General features: G+C 37.8%; 1 protein-coding gene across 4 annotated transcripts in view; it reads left to right on the top strand.

Annotated features, from left to right (window-relative positions):
* Positions 1–19,069, top strand: part of LOC308489220 (phospholipid scramblase 1-like) — a 35,054-nt gene that overhangs the window by 11,296 nt on the left and 4,689 nt on the right. For 2 of the 4 annotated variants that reach the window (XM_081030100.1, XM_081030099.1), the window contains exons 5-9: positions 1,337–1,390; positions 3,559–3,794; positions 5,174–5,216; positions 8,104–8,324; positions 9,421–9,582. In XM_081030100.1, the coding sequence (XP_080886226.1) occupies positions 1,337–1,390; positions 3,559–3,794; positions 5,174–5,216; positions 8,104–8,324; positions 9,421–9,582 (716 nt within the window). The remainder of the gene's footprint in view (positions 1–1,336; positions 1,391–3,558; positions 3,795–5,173; positions 5,217–8,103; positions 8,325–9,420; positions 9,583–19,069) is intronic. The other 2 variants (XM_081030101.1, XM_081030102.1) reach the window with 1 other exon arrangement.

Genomic DNA, 19,069 nt, shown 5'->3' with positions numbered 1-19,069 from the left:
TATAGGTTAAGTTACTTGTGTTCAGTGAGTCACAAAAAGATGACTGCTTAAAATGAAGCTGCAAATAATACAGACACAGCTACCTAAGGATAATTCTCATTTTCATTTTGTAACATGTGAAAGCTTTCCTTTTGCATTTGTAAGAAAAGTAATAGACTCATATTATTACATACTAGGGAGTACATTTTTTCCTTTGAACTACTTACTAAAAGATTTCAGCGATTTTCTTTTATACAAGTACAGTTATCAAAATATCAGAATGACCAAAACTTTACCAAATGGAAAGTTCATGGTGCACCCAAATTTGCAAGTAGGCAGGCTACCCGTTTCTTGAGACCATCCTAGGAACTTAACATCAACAGGAACTGAGTTTGAACAAAAGGGTGTATGCATTTTGTATCTACTCTGAACAATCAGCTTGAACTCTGAATGGTCTGTTTAATTGTCTAATCAGGAACCTCCCAGTGGGTTCTGAATCTTATCAGATATTTGCAATTAAAAGAATGTGAGCTGGAAAAACTCCAAGGTCCTAAGTTGCCTGCACTTAAGTATTAAGGAAAAGCTCTTGAGAACACTAGTGCCAGGGCATTCTCCCAGGAAAACGAAAGCAGAAGCTCAGGTGGTGGGACCCAGGTACTGGTAAGGTTTTAAATTCCCCAGGTAATTATGTGCAGCCAGGGCTGAGAGCCACTGCTCTGAATTCTTACGTGGTTGATATTTGGAGAATTATTAACAAGTCTATCATATTCATCCAAGGCACTTGGAGCATGACTTAATCCACCCATAGCTAATTAAAAGTGGGTGATACATAATTAAATTTGGTTATAATCAGACTTTAGAGTTTGTGAGAAAGAGCTCAATTTTATTAAGTCCAAGGCCACATACAGCACAGATCTTAATGACAATGATGCTAACAATAGTGATAGCTTAAAATTGAGAGCCTCTGCATAATGTGGATTAACTTATTTAATTTCAGGTACTTTTATGAGGTAAGTGCTATTAATTATCCGTATTATAAAAGTGGGAAAACATATTGAGAGGCTTGATCAGACTTCACATTCTGGCAGTTGTACTTAATAGTTGTGTGATGTTTTAAACAAGTTGCTTTAACTCCGAGCCTCAGTTCTTATCTGTAAAATGTGAATATTTTCCAATTTAGTTGGTTTGGAGAGTAAATCAATCATATGTAAAACACCTAGCGCAATGCTTTATTATTTGTAAAAATAATAAGTGACAACTATTTGCTGACTATATAATATGTTAAATCATTTGGGTTTATATAAATGAAAATATCCAAATTTCAGGTGATTTTATATGACTAATCCATTGATTTCAGGGGAAATCAACCATTCTTTCTCTCCAAGAGTTGGAGACTATTACAGTAAAGCTGGTAGGTACTATTATGAATTAAGTCTCATCTTCACATCCCCAGTGGTTTGCCTGTGGTCTAAGGCCTTGCACTGTAGTCAGTGATCTTTAAAAGAGAAATTTTAAAAATAGAAATATCTTCATATTACAGACAGAATTCAGCCTCTGTTGGCTTCCCATTGCTTCTAAGCTAGAGGCCAAAATATTCAATTTGGCCACCAGGTCTGGGGAGGTTCCCTGCCTTCTCTTTAAGGGCCTCTTAAACCTGGCGCTCTACCGTTTGGGTAGACGGGCCTTCTCTGGTTTGAAAGGCCCTCTGTTACTATCCCAGGGCTTCTTTCTGACATGTTCTTGCTGTGCAGCTGGCCTCCTCCACTCCTTTTATCCCTTGGTCCTAAAGGAAGCTGCCACAACTGCTTCCCTTTCTCTCTCCCCATCCGAATACCTTCCTTTGGCAAATACAGTCATAAAACTTCTGGTCCCTTCCTTCAAAGGACTTACCTCCAATTTTAATGAATCGATTAATCCCACTGGTGTTACAGCTCCTTATAGTGAGGGGGAGTATATAGTTCTCTCTCCCAGTAAGCAATGAGGGCAGGGATTTTCATCTACATTTCTCATTTTAAATCCCAGTGCTCGGCACTCCTAAAATCGTTTTAAGATAGAAATCAGACCATGGAACTCGCTCTTCTGCTTGAATTCTTCTACTGCCTGTCAATCACACTTGGACTGAAAGCCAAAGCCTTATTAAGGGGTTCCCTAGACAAACCGCTTGTATTTCTTCACTGACAGTCTTTTCTCTTCTTTCTCTCCCTTAATGATGTTGCTCTCTTTCTCAAACATGCCAGATTCATTTCTAAACTCCAGGACTTTTGCATTTGTTTTCCCTTCCTCCAGGAACATTTCTCACCAGATCTCCACACAAAGCTTTCGCTTCTCATCTTTTCATTCTCAACTTAAATTTTATCTCTTTAAAAGCAACTAGTTGATACCTTTTCCTCTCCCCCATGTATGTTCTCCATCAGTTCAAGCTGAAATTTTTTCTAAAATTATTTCTTTTCTTTCTCCCGGAAGTTGCCTGTAAGCTCCATGAGAGCAGATTGCCTTGTTGATAGCTGTATCCTCTGATTCTGGAACAGAGCCAGTCCCATTATTGGTCATGTGTAAACATTGGTTCATTGTAGAAGGAATGAATTATAAAAGCTATAGTATTTAACAAGACATTAGTAGCAGATTTAGTCTCTCTTCTAGGTCTTGATAAATTTCTCCCTCTACCGCTTATTAAATACTGAAGACACTTTTGCCCATTATAACTTTTTACCTTTGTTGCTTCTCAAATTGTATTTCCAGAGAGCTGAGGGTCCTAAAATGTGAAATTTAAATTTGTAACCTAAATATCAGAGGGAATTTTTATTTTTTTTGTCATGTAGGGGGTTTTAGGATTGGAATACACCATAGATTAAAACTGCAGGGAAATTGTTAACCCAGGAGATTACCTGGACAGAATTACTGGAAGAAATGACGTGGTTTGACCTCTATACCATGGTTTCTTAACAGCAACACTATAATATTTGGGGATAAATAATTATTTTTTCTCAGGGTGCTGTTCTGGACAGTTGCAGTTACTTAGCTGCACTCCTGCCCTCTAATCACCAGATGTCAGAATCATCCTTCTCTCCAGCTGTAACAGCCAAAAACATCTCCAGCTCTTGCCAAATACGCTTTGAGGGGGCAAAACCATTGCCAATCCTATGCATGGAGGAGGTACCATTTGTTAGAATTCCAAAATTACCATTTTTACAGAGTGCTTTGGTCCTAGAAATGAGCAGGCTCAAAGCCTCTATTTTGGACCTTCTATTCAATGTCATGAATGCATTCCATAATCTTTATGTAGATCACTCTAGATTTTCTTTCCCTTTCTTTGGTTTCAAACATTTAAATCTAAATTTTGGACGGTAATGATAAGATTGTAGGCTGACTTGATTCACAGCCCACCACCCTCAGAAAAGCGTGGTTATGAAACTACAGATATTTAATAGAAAACTGTAGAAAGATTACAAACCTTAAGCTTTGAGAAACAGGATTCCTGAGCTGAAATTTCAGTTTGTAGACAACTGGGGTGGTCCTAAAAGAGTTGATGTTTCCATTTCTCAGTGCAGTTAAAAATTATTTCACTTTTTTAAATTTTAGGACATCCTGGCTACCTGGGCCCCCAAGCTGCCTATCCCGGGACCCAGGCAGTCTATTCCGGCCCCCAGCCTGGCTACGCAGTCCCGCCACCTGGCTATTCAGGTGCTGGCCCAGTGGGCTTTCCTGTCCAACACCAGCCAGTGTATAATCAGCCAGGTGGACCTGCAGCAGTACCATGGATGCCGGCACCACCAGTTCCACCAAACTGCCCACCAGGCTTGGAATATTTAAGTCAGGTAATTTCAAATACATAAAGCAGTCATAAAAATAAAACTGTTCCAGTTTTATTTTTCAAATGAGATTAACAAATGACTGAGTCACAAATGTCGGAAATGGGAAAACAATATTGTTTGCTAACAAATAACTAATTCTTCCAGGTCAGGTTTACTTTTAAAGCAAAATCCAAATGTTTTAGGGAATTGTGTTTTCTATGATCTTGAATATAATCTATGATATTAGCCAATAACAAACATTTATTAAGTACCAGGCTTTGTTCCTAAGTATAATACAAGTATTAACGTGTTTAATCCTTTCAGAAACTATAATATATAGGTGCTATAGTTATCACCATTTTACAGAGGAGGAAACAGTTGCAGAGAAGTTACATAATTGGCTCAGCATCAAAACGCTAAGGAAGTGGAAATGGCTTTTTGCTTCTGGAACCTTGGTTCTGTATCCTGTGCTCTTTAATGCCAACACTGAATAATGTTCTAGGACTTGGAAAGAAACATCCAACTCAATTTACTCTTGAATTTCAATAAGTGTTACCAAAAAAGGAGTTAATATTCTGTATATAACTCACTTTTTTATTATAATTAATAGCATTACATTTTCATGATGCTTTTGTTCTTTGGTAGAATCAATTTTATTAATGCTACCAATAAAGGAAAACAATCCTGAATTTTAATGTGGTATGCATGATAGTTTATCTCAGCAAGTTGAGATTCCATTTTGTTTGGTGTTAGAAATCCGATAGGTGAAGTAGGAATATGAGATTCTATTTGTCTAATCTATAAATAAATAGTCCTATTATATCCAACTAGTTTTCAGTAAATGAGCTGTCTCTCTTGTACTCTGCACTAATTTAATTTCCCAAAATTCACTTGGGTAGCATATGATGTAAGACATTTTAGTACTTCATAAATTCTCCAAGATATACCCTAAACAGACTTCAAAAAAAAAAAAAATTTACAGTCTTACAAAACATATAGGGGAACTTATCACCTACTATTAATGATGATTTCAAATGCACTTGAAAATAACATGTTTTATATTTGTAGAAAAACACTCTAAGTGGATAAAGGTCTTAATATTTTTTAAGACCTTTTCTAGAAGGAACATTTTTTTCTTGTTTTTATAGGGATTCCAGTGTAAGACAATTTTATATGACCTGAATTTACCCATGTTAATAGTGAACACATTCAATACATATTTTTAATTAAAAATACATTAATTTTAGTTGTACTTTGAAGTAATATAAACTATCATTAAGTATTGATAAATATTGATGATTGATTATATGCATTCTTTAAAATGTAAAAACAGTAATGTTAATTTGATTGGCTTAATAAACACATGATATATAATTTATAGCCTAATTTTTTTTACTCTATAGATAGATCAGATACTGATTCATCAGCAAATTGAGATTCTGGAAGGTATGTATTCATTGTATTGATTATATTTCTAAAAAGAGAAGACATTTATGCAGATAAAGGCATATCAGCAACCACAAATATAACACTTTCACTGATGTGGAATGAATAAGCCTGGTTATTTACAAATGTCTCTTGTCATAATAATGAAATGATTGTCAGCAGCTCATTTCTTGAAATTAGGAGTCAGGTGGTAAAATACTATTATTCTGGGCATCTGTCCTTGTGATACTGATTCTGACTTAGAAGGAAACCAATCAAAACTTACTCCCCGCTCTGTCTAGAAGTCACTTAAGTGATTTCTCATTTTACTTGCATTCTATGATTTCAGCTGTTTTCTCCACAATTTATGATGACCTTGAGATTGGCACAAAACCACATGAGTAGTGCAGACACCTTAGTACATTTCCAAAATGAATATATTTTTTAAATTTGGATGGGTATGTTTTGGAAAATTGTATTCCTGCCCACAGTTTCTCTTGGGAATTCAGATGGACCCTGTAAAACCTTTTTCCAGGAGCTGAGGATTATCACCTTGAATTTTGGAGGGTGCTAACCAGCAGGCCTAGAGGGCTGGCTTCCTAGACCAGCACTCCTGCTTGTGGGAATCAGGCCTGCCTCCAACAGGTGTCTCCCTGGGTCCAGTGCTCCTCAGGTATAATGAATTTAGGAAGCCTCTAGATGTCTCAGAACTCCTGCCCAGGGAAAGAGAACCTGGGTAGATTTCAGAGCCTTAGTGTCTTCCTTGTATATACAGAGTTCAATGAAAACTCTGCTGGTTTTTCGAATATATATATTCACCTCTCTGCAAAAGCTTCTTTCCACTAGTAGAGATTATACTATGACTTACACTAATTGCTAATTTGATTAGAATATATAATCTATTATATTTCGATTACTTACAATGTACATTGTTAGATACCGTGTTTCCTTTTAAAATAAGACCTAGCCGGATAATCAGCTTTAACGTGTCTTTTGGAGCAAAGATTAATATAAGACCCAGTCTTATTTTACTATAATATAAGACCGGATCTATAATATAATATAATAAATATAATATAATATAATTGATATAATATATAATATAATAAATACTGGGTCTTATATTAATTTTTGGTCTAAAAGATGCATTAGAACTGATTGTTAGTTTATTTATTTAGTTTATTTAACCTGTGTTTTCTCTGGAAAGGAGCTCTTTGATGTTGATAATTTGTATCCCGAATTTTAAAAAATATTTTATTCTAGGGAATTTATTTTTTGAGATTACAAAATCCGCCAAAAGGACCATGTGCATTATACAGGGTTCCAGTCATAGTTTTTGGATTTATAAATTTTATATGTTTTTGAAATATACAGGTATTAGTCATACAATATAAAGTAAGTTCCAAATTTAGTAGTTATTCTTCAGTTTTTTAAAAAGGGATGTCTTTCATTTTGTTTTTTTGTCTGTATTTTAACATTATGAGTAGTGTAAAGAGATGAATATTACTCGGTTTATTTTTAGAATCTGAGACTAGGACAGGCACCTTTCCCAATTCAAAACTTAATAGACAGTAAAGACAGCATAGAATTCATTTGTTTTCATTTTTTAAGTAGGAAGGAAACAGAGATGTATAACCCCATTGATCTCATTTTACAGATAGACAAACTGAAGGTTTTTGAGATTTAGCCCTTAATGAAACACGTAGGTAAATAGAGCCCATCTCATAAATCAGTTTAATTTTTTTCTCATGAAACATTTGACTGACAGATGTTGAGGTTAAGGGTGGTTCTTACAGAGGGAACATCCAGGGCCTGCAGGAGTTGGAATAAACATGCTTAGGGAGGTCATCATGGTGATAGAATTTGTGCAGGATGTCTCTGAATAAAAGCCCGTCCACACAGATATTAGAGAGTAGTTTTTGTCTCCACATATTGCTTTTAATTGCTTGTTATTTGGGTGTCTTGTGACATCCTATGTCCCACGTTAATAAGGGCTATGGACAAGCGGGACCATGAATTGCTCCTTCCTGGCTCTAAGCAAGGGGCAGTTTCCAATGCGTGGCTTAATATGGGAAGCCCTTTAGTAAGACACCAGGCGGGTGTCAGTAGTTAGCATATCTCTGTTTCCCCAGTGAAGAGACCAATCCCCTCTAAGGAGCAGAGTTCCCTCAGGATGCCAGTAGTCTAGATATTCGGAGTTGCAGCCTTGTTGCCAAGCACCTTTTCCCCTTGTCTAATCCCCATCTCCCACTTCTGAGTAGCTTCTGCTGCTCTAAACAAGGGTGCCCTGAGCCAGTGTGATGTTCTAATTCACCTTCCAGTTTCATTCCCTTTTTACACATGTGCGTTGAGAGTGAACACTTTCATTACCTTCCCTCACACAGTGCAAAAAGATAAGCCATAAATATGGTATAAGACAAAATCTCTAGCCAATTTATTTAATATACTGTTTCATAAAGCACATACATAGCAATCATCCTCAATCCCCCCCCCCCTTAACCAAATAGCTAAAAACTGTACCAAACACCTGGACAGGTGCACGCAGTGGCATGACTATGACCATCTGCAGCATTACACCACCCTTCAGCAGCATTGCACCACCTGCAGCACTGTACCACCCCTCAGCCTCAGAGCCTCCCTTTCCGACACATGCCTATGGAATTAGGAAGATACGCATTTTCTTTCCCATATCTCACAAAGGAGCTCTTCATTTCTCTATACCTTAGTACCCTCTCCTCCTCTTCCTTTGCCATTTTCTTCTGTCTGAATCATCTCTGAACACCTTTTCCTTTCTTTTTCCCTATGTTAATTGAGGTATCATCTAAAAATGGTATGACTAGATATTACAGTATCTTAGAATAGAGTTAAGATTTTTTCTAACATAATGGTTCCCTGTTATGTTTTTTAGTCTTAACAAGTTTTGAAACAAATAACAAATACGAAATTAAGAACAGCCTTGGGCAGAGGATTTACTTTGCAGTGGAGGATACCGATTGCTGCACCCGAAATTGCCTTGGGGCTTCTAGGCCTTTTACCCTGAGGATTCTTGATAACATGGGCCAAGAGGTCATCACCCTGGAGAGACCACTGAGGTGTGTCAGCTGTTGTTGCCCCTGCTGCCTTCAGGAGGTCAGTGAGCAGTTACCTTGGGAATCTGTAAAGTAGTTCAACAAGAATTATCCCCCTTTCACTGAACCTATGTAATCAAATGAGATTTAAGGAAAATTGGTCCATAAGCTATTGATTTATGCTTGAGAGTTAATTAGACAGCAAGGATGAAAAACAGTGAGCAGAGAGCCCCATGTCCCTGAGTCATTTGTGTCATGGGGTTGAGCATCCACTCAGAGACCAGACTTCTTGATCTCCAGAGAGAGCTGAAAAGAGAAGGCCCTGTGGTCAAGTGCCTTCCTTTAAGTAACCGTGAGAATCTGGCCAGAGCCAGGGGCGGAGCACCACAGAGAATATGCTAGAACACAGTAATTCCAGGAGCAAGTGTCTAGAAGAATGCGGAAAAGGACAGACATGTTCATCTCACAATTTCGGCCAACCTATTTTGGAACAAACTTAAAGAGGCTTCCTCTGAGAAATCTCAACACCAGTGTTTTTCAGTTCTCCATTTTTAAGAATGAATATATGTGAGTCCCCTTTAATAGGAATATATAGGCGAGAGTACCTTCTGCTCCGTAAAGACCAGGTGTCAATTTCATAGTACTTGTCAGCCCACAGGTAGAGCACGTGAAACTCACTGGAGACACCAGGGCAGAGTTTACAGGAGAGGGCCTTTCCCTGTATCCCCATTGGCCTGAGACCAGCCCTGCCTGGTCAGTCCTTCCATACAAGTAGCTGCCACACATGGTACAAAGACACAAGCACACAGACATTTGAAGTCTAATATTGTACTTATTTTTAAGAGGTAACTGAAGTTATTCATACTGAATTATCATAAGTGTGGAAATGTACACCAGTGCTTAAGTGTGGATGCAGCCTGCCTGAGTTTGTGTCTCAGCTCTTCTACTTTGTAGCTGGGAAATCTGATACAGGTTAATTAATCTCTGTTCCTCAGTTACTCATCTATAAATAGGGATAATAATACCAACCTCATAAGATGTGTTGCAAATCAAATCATGGTTACAATAATGTCTGACACTTGGAAAGTATTCAATAAATGAGAGTTATTATTGAACATAAGTATCACTACAATTTATATGTTCTTTTGCTCTTACAGATAGAAATCCAAGCTCCTCCTGGTGTGCCAGTAGGTTACGTGATTCAGAACTGGCATCCATGCCTACCAAAGTTTACAGTTCAAAATGAGAGGAGAGAGGATGTACTTAAAATTACAGGTCCATGTCTTGTGTGCAGCTGTTGTGCAGATATTGATTTTGAGGTAAGAGATGTGGTCATGTTCCTCGGCTTTGTTTTCCTAATGTAAGAATAATATAAATTGGAGGATGTTGCGAATATATCAGATAAATATGTGTATCCTGATATCTCAAGAGGAAGATAATGTGCTCAGATCTTTAGCTTTAATCTGAAAGGTGCTTATTGCTCTCATTGAGCATCAGTATTGATTATACTAAATGGGGGGAAAAAGCAGAGCCTCGTCAAATAAATGTGAGCAAAAGATCTAACATTTAAATGTGGTGGTTTCTGTATGGAGGCACTGTATACAGAGAGTGCCAAAAAAATGTAAGAAAGGAAAAAGCTGTTTTAAAATTGTAATACTCAATATATACTGATAACAAGAGATGAATACAAGTCACGTTTGACCTCTGCAATGACAAGAGGTGCTCAATGTGGTTCCCATCAGTATCCAGAGACTTCAGATTAAGGTGATCTACTGCTTGAGCATAGATAACAACTCTTAAAATGTGTACTTTTTTTTTTTTTTTTTAATATATAATTTTATTTTTTTAATTGGGGAACAGTGTGTTTCTCCAGGGCCCATCAGCTTTTTTTGCACCTTTAGTATTATCCGTTTTCAGTAGCACGTTAACCTTGTCATCTGAGTCTGACTGCCAAAGCGTATGGGTCCTTCAGTCTGAAACACGGGCTGCCAATGATCTCGGCCCCCTTCAGAAGGTCTGACATCTTTGAGTTCCTACAAAAGTCCAATTATGCAAAGAGAGTTCTCAGGAAGGTAGTGTAGACATGCTACCCAATTAGGCTTCTCTACGATCTCTTTATCTCTGTATTAAATTTGATCATTAGAAACCACAATATATCTGTGTACTTGCTATCTGGAAGAATTTCATTACAGCAAGTTTCCGACAGATAGTCTAGCCTTATAGCTCACCTTATTTGACTGCAAATGTTAAAAATCAGGAGATTTTATAACTTAATCTTGCTTTTTCTTGTTCTATTGGAAAATCAGAAAATGTGGTAAATGAGGCGCACATCTCTGTAAAAGGGACAAAAACCTGTCAGTACTTGAGTACTGCTGCCCCCTTGTGATAATAAGTGAGAATCGGCCAATCTCCCCTGACTTGAAGGTTTTCCGCTCTCCACCCTCGTACTTTTATATTATCTGTTTGGCCATCTAGACACATGATATCCAATTCCGCTGTTAGCCCCTGGTTATATAAAAATGAATCCTTCCCCTCACTGACTTAAGAGTCTAATGAGGGAGGCAGACAATTCTAAGAAAACTCATATGATGCAATAGAGACTTTGTATAGATTCTTACAAAGGGATATGGACTGTGGGGGAGGGATGTATATGTGTATGTGTAAAGACTTAATAGGTTTATGTATAATAGTTCTTATGTAGGGATTATCATTCCTATCAAAGTCCAGAGTAGTAAAAAGCTCATTGTTCTTTTAGGGAATATTAACAGAAGTCTGGCTAACATATATTTGTGGAAAATAAGTGAAAATACTGGTGAAGCAAGGCAGACTGAATTGTGAAACTGTCATATTTAATGCTAAACAATGTAGAAATCATCCAGCAACCCTTCTCAATGGAGGCCTTAGAACATCTATTATATGTACCAAAATAACTGCTCCTGTTCATCTCCAGTGGTGCTACTAAGTCCCATCTTTGAGGGGATTGAGAAAATTGTCCCTTGAAACGTTTTCTGTAAACTAGGTAATGGGAAGTTTGAAAGCAGAAATTATCAATATGAGGGACCGTGTTGGAGCATGAATTCCATTTGGGTGTCAGTTGGCATGACAACTTGGTCTAGAGACACAGCAGGAGTCTTTCTATAGGAAAAAATAATTCAAGAGACATTTAATAAGTGTACTAACTGAAACTGATTCGTGGATTTGATGTCAGTTGAGAATGAAAGAAAATTTGGAGATTATTCTGATGTCTGAGGATTAAGAAGATGGATGGATAATGATGTCATTGGCCAAGTTAAGAATCTTGGAAGAGAAACAGTTGATTCGTGGGAAGCTAATAATTTGTATTTGAGTTGTTTTGGATTTCAGGTATGTAGAGGGAAAAGTTGAGCATACTGATGGTATGCTGAAGCCGTGAGAACATTATTCCAAGGGTGAATAAAAGAAAGATAAGTTAGACTTCCTATCCCATGGAGATGATAAGGGAATCTGTCTCCAGGACTCTTGGTAGGGAAGAAATGTGCCTACATGAAACTGATATCCCAGTCCAGCCCACTAGATGAGTTTGGAATCTGAATTTATACCACTGTTATGGTTCAGGAAGCTCCATATGGTTCAGGAAGCTCACAACATAGACATTTGCTTTTTCGCAACATTTTGCCACCGGACGTGGTGTAGTGAAAACCATCACTAAATCTAAGCCACAGTGGGAAAGGAAATGACTCATATGAGCATCATCGTCATTGGACGTGTAGATTCCAGCAAGTCTACCAATACTGGCTATCTGGTCTACAGACATGGTGGGATCAACAAAACAACCATCGAAAATTTGAGAGGAGGCTGCTGAGTTGGGAAAGGGCTCCTTCGAGTATGCCTGGGTCTTGGACAAACTGAAAGCTGAATGTGAGCGTGGGATCACCAATGATAACTCCCTGTGGAAATCTGAGACCAGCAAGTATTATATGACCATCACGGATGCCCCAGGACACAGAGACTTTATCAAAAACACGATTATGGGCACCTCTCAGGCTGACTGCGCTATCCTGATTGTTGCTGCTGGGGTTGGTGAATGTGAAGTAGGTATCTCCAAGAATGGGCAGACCCATGAGCATGCCCTTGTTTTACACACTGGGTGTGGAACAACTAACTGTTGGTGTTAACAAAATGGATTCCACTGAGCCGCCTTACAGCCGGAAGAGATATGAGGAAATCGTTAAGGAGGTCAGCACCTACATTAAGAAAATGGGCTACAACCCAGACACAGCAGCATTTGTGCTGATTTCTGGTTGGAATGGTGACAGCATGCTGGAGCCAAGTGCTAACATGCCTTGGTTAAAGGGATGAAAAATCACCCATAAAGATTGCAAAGCCAGCGGAACCACGCCACTTGAAGCTCTGCATTGCATCCTGCGACCAGCTTGTCCAGCTGACAAGCCTTAGCATCTGCCCCTCCAGGACGTCTACAAAGTTGGTGGTATTGGTCCTGTCCCTGTGGGCCGAGTGCAGACTGGTGTTCTCAGACCCGGCATGGTGGTCACCTTTGCTCCGGTCAGTGTTATAACTGGAGTAAAATCTGTTGAAATGCATCATGAGGCTCTGAGTGAAACTCTTCCGGGGCTTCAATGTCAAGAATGTGTTTGTCAAAGATGTTCGTCATGGCAGTGTGACTGGTGACAGCAAAAATGACCCACCAATAGAGGTAGCTGGCTTCATGACTCTGGTGCCTATCCTGAACCATTCAGGCCAAATCAGTGCCAGATATGCACCTGTGCTCAGTTGTCACACAGCTCACATTGCTTGCAGATTTGCTGAGCTGAAGGAGAAGATTGACCATCATTCAGAGAAAAAGCTGGAAGATGGTCTGAAGTTTTTGAAATCTAGTAATGCTGCCATTGTTGATATGGTGCCTGGCCACATGTGTTGAGAGCTTCTCTGACTACTCTCCTCTGGGCCGTGTTGCTGTTCATGACATGAGACAAACAGTTTCTGTGGATGTCATCAAAGCAGTGGACAAGAATGCAGCTGGAGCTGGCAAGGTCACCACGTCTGCCCAGAAAGCTCAGAACGCTAAATGAGTGTTATCCCCAATACCTGCCACCCCAATCTTAATCAGTGGTGGAAGAATGGTTTCAGAACTGTTTGTCTCAATTGGTCATTTAAGTTTAATAGTGAAAGACTAGTTAATGATGACAGTGCATCATAAAACCTTCAGAAGGAAAGGAGACTGTTTTGTGGACCATTTGGTTTATTGTGCGTGTGGTAGTTTTTAAATTACTAGTTTTTAAAATTGGTACTTTTTAATGGAAACAACTTGGCCAAAAATCTGCCCCAGAATTTTGAGACCCATTAAAACAAAATTTAATTAAGAAAAACAACAGCAGCAACAACATACAAATATATCCCAAGTGAGATATCCCCAGTGGGATATCTGCAGATGGCAGAATCAAATGCAAAAGCACGCAAGGAGATCAATCACGAAGGTCACCCTCGGTTTCTACAGAAATAGCCGATCTTCATTTGGGCAGATTAAAAAATGACATAAGGCTCTAGGAACTAACACTCCAAGAACAAACTGCATATAATAGAATAATCTGCAATCAATCATATAAGAAATACCTAAATAAACATTAAAGAGACAAAACAAGAAATATAGCAGGAAGAATGAGACTCATAATAAAGGACAGGAGGATTTGTAAACAAGCCAAATAGAACCCCTAGAAATGAGGAATAGTCACTGATGAAACCCCATTGGAAAGTATGAGATGCAAATTAGATACAAATGAAGAGAAAATTACATAACTGGAAGATCAATATGAGGAAAATAAAGGGGGAATATAAATTTGAAGGGACTCAAAAAAATTGAAATGACAGGTAAGCTAGAATAAACTACTTCTTGCATATGCCAAAGAGGAGCTACAGATAAGGAGAAGACAAAATGTGCTGAGATAATATTCAAAGAGATAAATGACAGAATTTTGCTGACTCGATGCCATGAATCCTCAGATTCAGAAAGTGCAAGGAGTTCTGAATAAGAGAAAGAATTGACACCTAGATAAATCTTAGATAAATTGCAAACATCAAACAGGAAATCTCATATCAACAAGTGGGGGGAGGGGAGGAAGTTATCTATAATATGTAATTCCCTTACCACTAGGGATTTTGAGCATTTTACTTTAGGTTTACTGACTACTTGTATTTATTTGTTCTTTTTGAATTCTCTATCCATATGTATTGCCTGTTTTATCTATTGGGTTGTTTAATCTTTTTGTATCATTTTATACATGTAATTTGTATGTTGAAGACATCTGTCCTCTGATTTGAAAATATTTTACACAAATATTTTTTTTCTGGACTTTGTTTATGAAATACACACACACACTGGGGTGCCAAAAAATGTATACAAGTGGACACTTTGGTCATCATTGCTCAAGCATAGTTCGCTGTAATCAGAAGTACCTGGACACTGATGAGAACCATTTTGAGCACCTCTTGTAATTGCAGAAGTCAAACGTGACCTGTATTCATCTTTTGTTATCGGTATTAAGTATTACAATTTTAATAGTTTTTCCTTTCTTAAAATGTGTATACATTTTTTGGCACCCTCTGTATGGTGCCAACACAGAAATTTTAAATCTTACATAGTCAAATATATATTTTAATAGTTTCTGGTTCTCCTATCTTGATTATGAAGTTCTCCCCAACCTTATCTTTATCTATTCTTTTTTTTTTTTTTTTTACCTTTTTAAGGTTTAAATCTCTAACTTACTAGGAATTTTATTTGCACAACATAAGATCAAACAATTTTCTTTCAGATGACTAGGCAACTTGTCACAATTTATTAAACTATTTATTTAAGTAAACTATTAATTCCTTGCTAAATTGAAATACCATAAATTCCTATCAGTAATGGGATCTATTTCTCAATTCTCTCCTCTGTTGCATTGATCTAACTATCTGTTCCTACAGCAGTGGCTTATGATTCAACTATGGTGATTTAATGATATATCCTATAGCTACTCACAGCAAAACAATTACTTAGTCTTCTTCATCATATTTCCTTGCTATTATGAAATGTTTCTTTTCCTGTGAACATTAAGGTCATTTCATTCAATTGTTCAGAAGTTAGAATTGGTATAATAACAATGGTATTATATTAAATCTGTTTATAATTTTTTAAAAAATATTTTTATGGGGGAAGGGGAACAGGACTTTATTCTTTATTGGGGAACAGTGTGTACTTCCAGGACTTTTTTTCTCCAAGTCAAGTTGTTGTCCTTTCAGTCTTAGTTGTGGAGGGCGCAGCTCAGCTCCAGGTCTAGTTGCTGTTTTCTAGTTGCAGGGGGCACAGCCCACCATCCCTTGCAGGAGTCGAACTGGCAACCTTGTGGTTGAAAGGATGCACTCCAACCAACTGAGCCATCCGGGAGCTCAGCAGCAGCTCAGCTCAAGATGCCATGTTCAATCTTAGTTGCAGGGAGCAGAGCCCACGATCCCTTGCGGGACTCAAGGAGTTGAACCAGCAACCTTGTGGTTGAGAGCCCACTGGCCCATGTGGGAATCGAACCGGCAACCTTCGGAGTTAGGAGCACAGAACTCTAACCGCCTGAGCCACTGGGCCGGGCCCCCTGTTTATAATTTTTGGTTAACATTTATGATGCTAAACCTATCTCATCTCACAAGTGTTGTATCTTTTTCTTTATTCATACTTAATTTTGTATTCTGCAGAAGACTATATAGGTTTTTTTGCATGTACAACTTTTATTTTTAATTTATTCCTAAGTATTTTATAAGCATTATTATTAAGAAAGAATATTTGTATTTTTAGGTACTTATTACTAGTATTGAGAAAAGCTATTTATTTTTATTATCTTTTATTCAGTGATGTGCCTGGATTCCAGTTTTAAATTTAGAAGTCATTTTTGCTATATTTACTTGGTTTTCCTAGGCATAAAAGCACAGAGCAAATGAAGTCATTTTAGCTTTTCTAATATTTATTTACCAATTTCCCTTTTTTCCCAGCCTACCACAACAAAATTAAATAATAATGCCAGTTGTGTGAATACCTACTGATGATTTTAATTTGATTTCATTTGATGAAATAACAAATGTTTCATAACCTAGATATTGGCTGTGGTTTTTCCAGTGTTTTTAAAAATTGTTTTCAATGTTTTTTAATTCTCATTTTACCTAGAGCTCTGATCAGCCAAACTAACTTTTTTTTTTTGGTAAAAGACAAAATAGAAAACATTTTATATTTATGTTGCAACTACACAACTCTGCCATTGTAGCATGAAAGAAATCTTTAACAAACATAAATACTGGGTGTAACTGTTTCCTAATAAAACTGTTTACAAAAACAGGCTAGAGTTAGCTCATTAACCATTGTTTGCTGACCCCTGACCTAGATTTGTATTAAGAATTGATACTTAACTTTCTAAAAGTCAGAATATCATAATGGTCATGAATGCAGACTCAGGAGCAGAATACCTGGGTTTCAAATCCATCCTGACAGTTTCTTTTCTGTGTGAAATTAGACAAATTAATTTACTTAACCTCTCTTTGCTTCAGTTTTTTTATGTGAAAACTTTGTGTAATTATAGTACATATCTTACAAAGCAAAAAATTACCTAACACTCGTAAAGCATTTATCTGCCATGCATTCATATACTAGGTGTTACATAAATGCTTAGTTTGTAAATAAAATATCTTTTCAGCGTCTGTGGGTGCACTTATATGTTTTTCATTATATGATTTTCTAGTATTTTACAATTATAGTATATTCTTACCTAGGTTCTATGTGCTAACGTCCTACTTGGATTTTTTACATATTTTTTATAATGAGATGAACCTATAGACTTCTTTTTAGAATACCTTTATCAATTATTTTTTTTAAATAAGTAAAATTTAAATTTAATATTAATATAATACCAGATTATTTATTCCAGAAGCTGAAATCATTTAATTATATATAAATTTATCCCAGAAAACATTGTTTTTAAAATATTATCTAGAATTTAGTTAAAAATTATCTAGTCTGGTTGACTTTTCAGCTGTAGTTCATTTTGCACATTTCTGAATCTTTCTATAAAATTATATGTTCTGCTACTTACATAAATTGTAGATATCTTGCTGTAGGAATCATAGAGGGGAAATGTTAATATCTGTTAAGTCTAGTGGTAGGATTATGGTGGCTGATAAGTTCTTTTTTATCTATTTCATTGTAAAATATCTCAAAAATTAAAAATAACTAAAGAAATAAAACATACAATTTTATTACTAGCTGCAAATGCTTAGATGACAGCTATTAGCAAGTAAAACACTAGTATATCAGGAGAGAATTTGTATCAGTCTATTTTCCCACAGTAGTGCCACATAACAAATAACCCCTAAAGCTCAGTAGCTTAAAACAACATGCATTTATATTCATGTTTATGGGTCTGCATGTCAGCTGTGTTTCAGTGGGTATACCAGAGCTAGATGGCTCTGATCTAGGCTGTAAGTTGGCCACAGGCTTGCTCCAGGTATATTCATTCTGGAGCTATAGCAAGAATAACAACCTGGATCATGCTAGTCTAGTAACTGATCACTGGAAAGCAAGAGCCAGGCCAAACCGCTTAGCCGTGTTTAAGGTCTCTGTTCATATCACATCAACATTGCATTGGTCGAAAAAGTTACATGGCCAAGGCTAAATATCAATTTCTGGGAAGTATACTAGGCCTACAGTGGGAGGGAGAGTGAGTGAATATTGATGAACAGTAATCCATGCTATCAGTTTTCATATTAAAAGTTTATTTTAGGTTTGTTAAGAACTTAATTACCCACACCCAAATAAAATGAGTAAATTGTTTTTAGTTTCCACACCGTTTTCACGCAGCAGCCTACCCGTCTGTCTTCTCTTACCTGTCCCTAAAGAGAGTCTGAGAGACAGATCCTTTCAGGGACTTTGCTTCACCTTTGTGCCTACACCTTATGTCTCCCTCTTTGGCCCCAGAAAGATGGCTGGCTAGTCAAAGACGGGTAGGACTCCCCACAGGGTGGGGGCAACCCAAGCCAGACACAGCCGCATGGGGACCATCTGGGGAACTCTCGCGGTCAATAGAAGTGGGCACAGACCCCCACCTTCCCCCGACTAAGGAGAGCCTCTGCCTCTGTGGCTGCATTCCTTCCCACAGCCTGCAAGGGAAGTGACTCAATGATGTGCTCTCCATCTGTTCATATGCATAAAGGTTTTATCCCTTGGTGAAGTACTTATCCTGGGACTTACAGTTCAGCTGCCTGCAGGCAAGGTGATTGGCTTAAATCAGTTTCCTATTGTAATGTGTGGGATTCACAGATCTTGAGATTGACAAGCTTTACTTCTTTTACTTCCACACCTAACTAATAAAAGCCATGCTTTGGCCCAGTTCGGGGCTCAGTCCTTGAGGCTGCAGTCCCTTGGCCCCGCTTGTACTCTACTCTCGTCTACTGTCTTTCTTAACCTTGTGCCGCCCTCTTTGCGTCCCACAACTCTTGTCCTATGGGACACGACACCACACATTTAATTAGCAGCTCCCAACCTGAGCTAGGGTTTCAAAGGGTGTGCTACTTTGTATACCTTTGAAAAAGACACTTCTCTTCCTGGGTTGACACAGCCCTACCATGTGCACCCCCTGGTGAGTGTGGCTCCATTCAGCCCCCACATGCCCATGTGGGAGGTGCATTTGTCCAGCTATCATCTATTCACCTCTTTCTGATGGCCCTGGGCTTTCCTCAGACAGAATTGTAAAGTTAGAAAAATTTTACTTTGGAGCTCTTATTTTAATACACCATTCC

The sequence above is a fragment of the Rhinolophus hipposideros genome (genome assembly GCF_964194185.1).
Source record: "Rhinolophus hipposideros genome assembly, chromosome: 2".
NCBI classification, from domain to species: domain Eukaryota; kingdom Metazoa; phylum Chordata; class Mammalia; order Chiroptera; family Rhinolophidae; genus Rhinolophus; species Rhinolophus hipposideros.
Note: the sequence above shows the minus strand (reverse complement) of the source record. Positions and strands in the feature narration are given on the sequence as shown.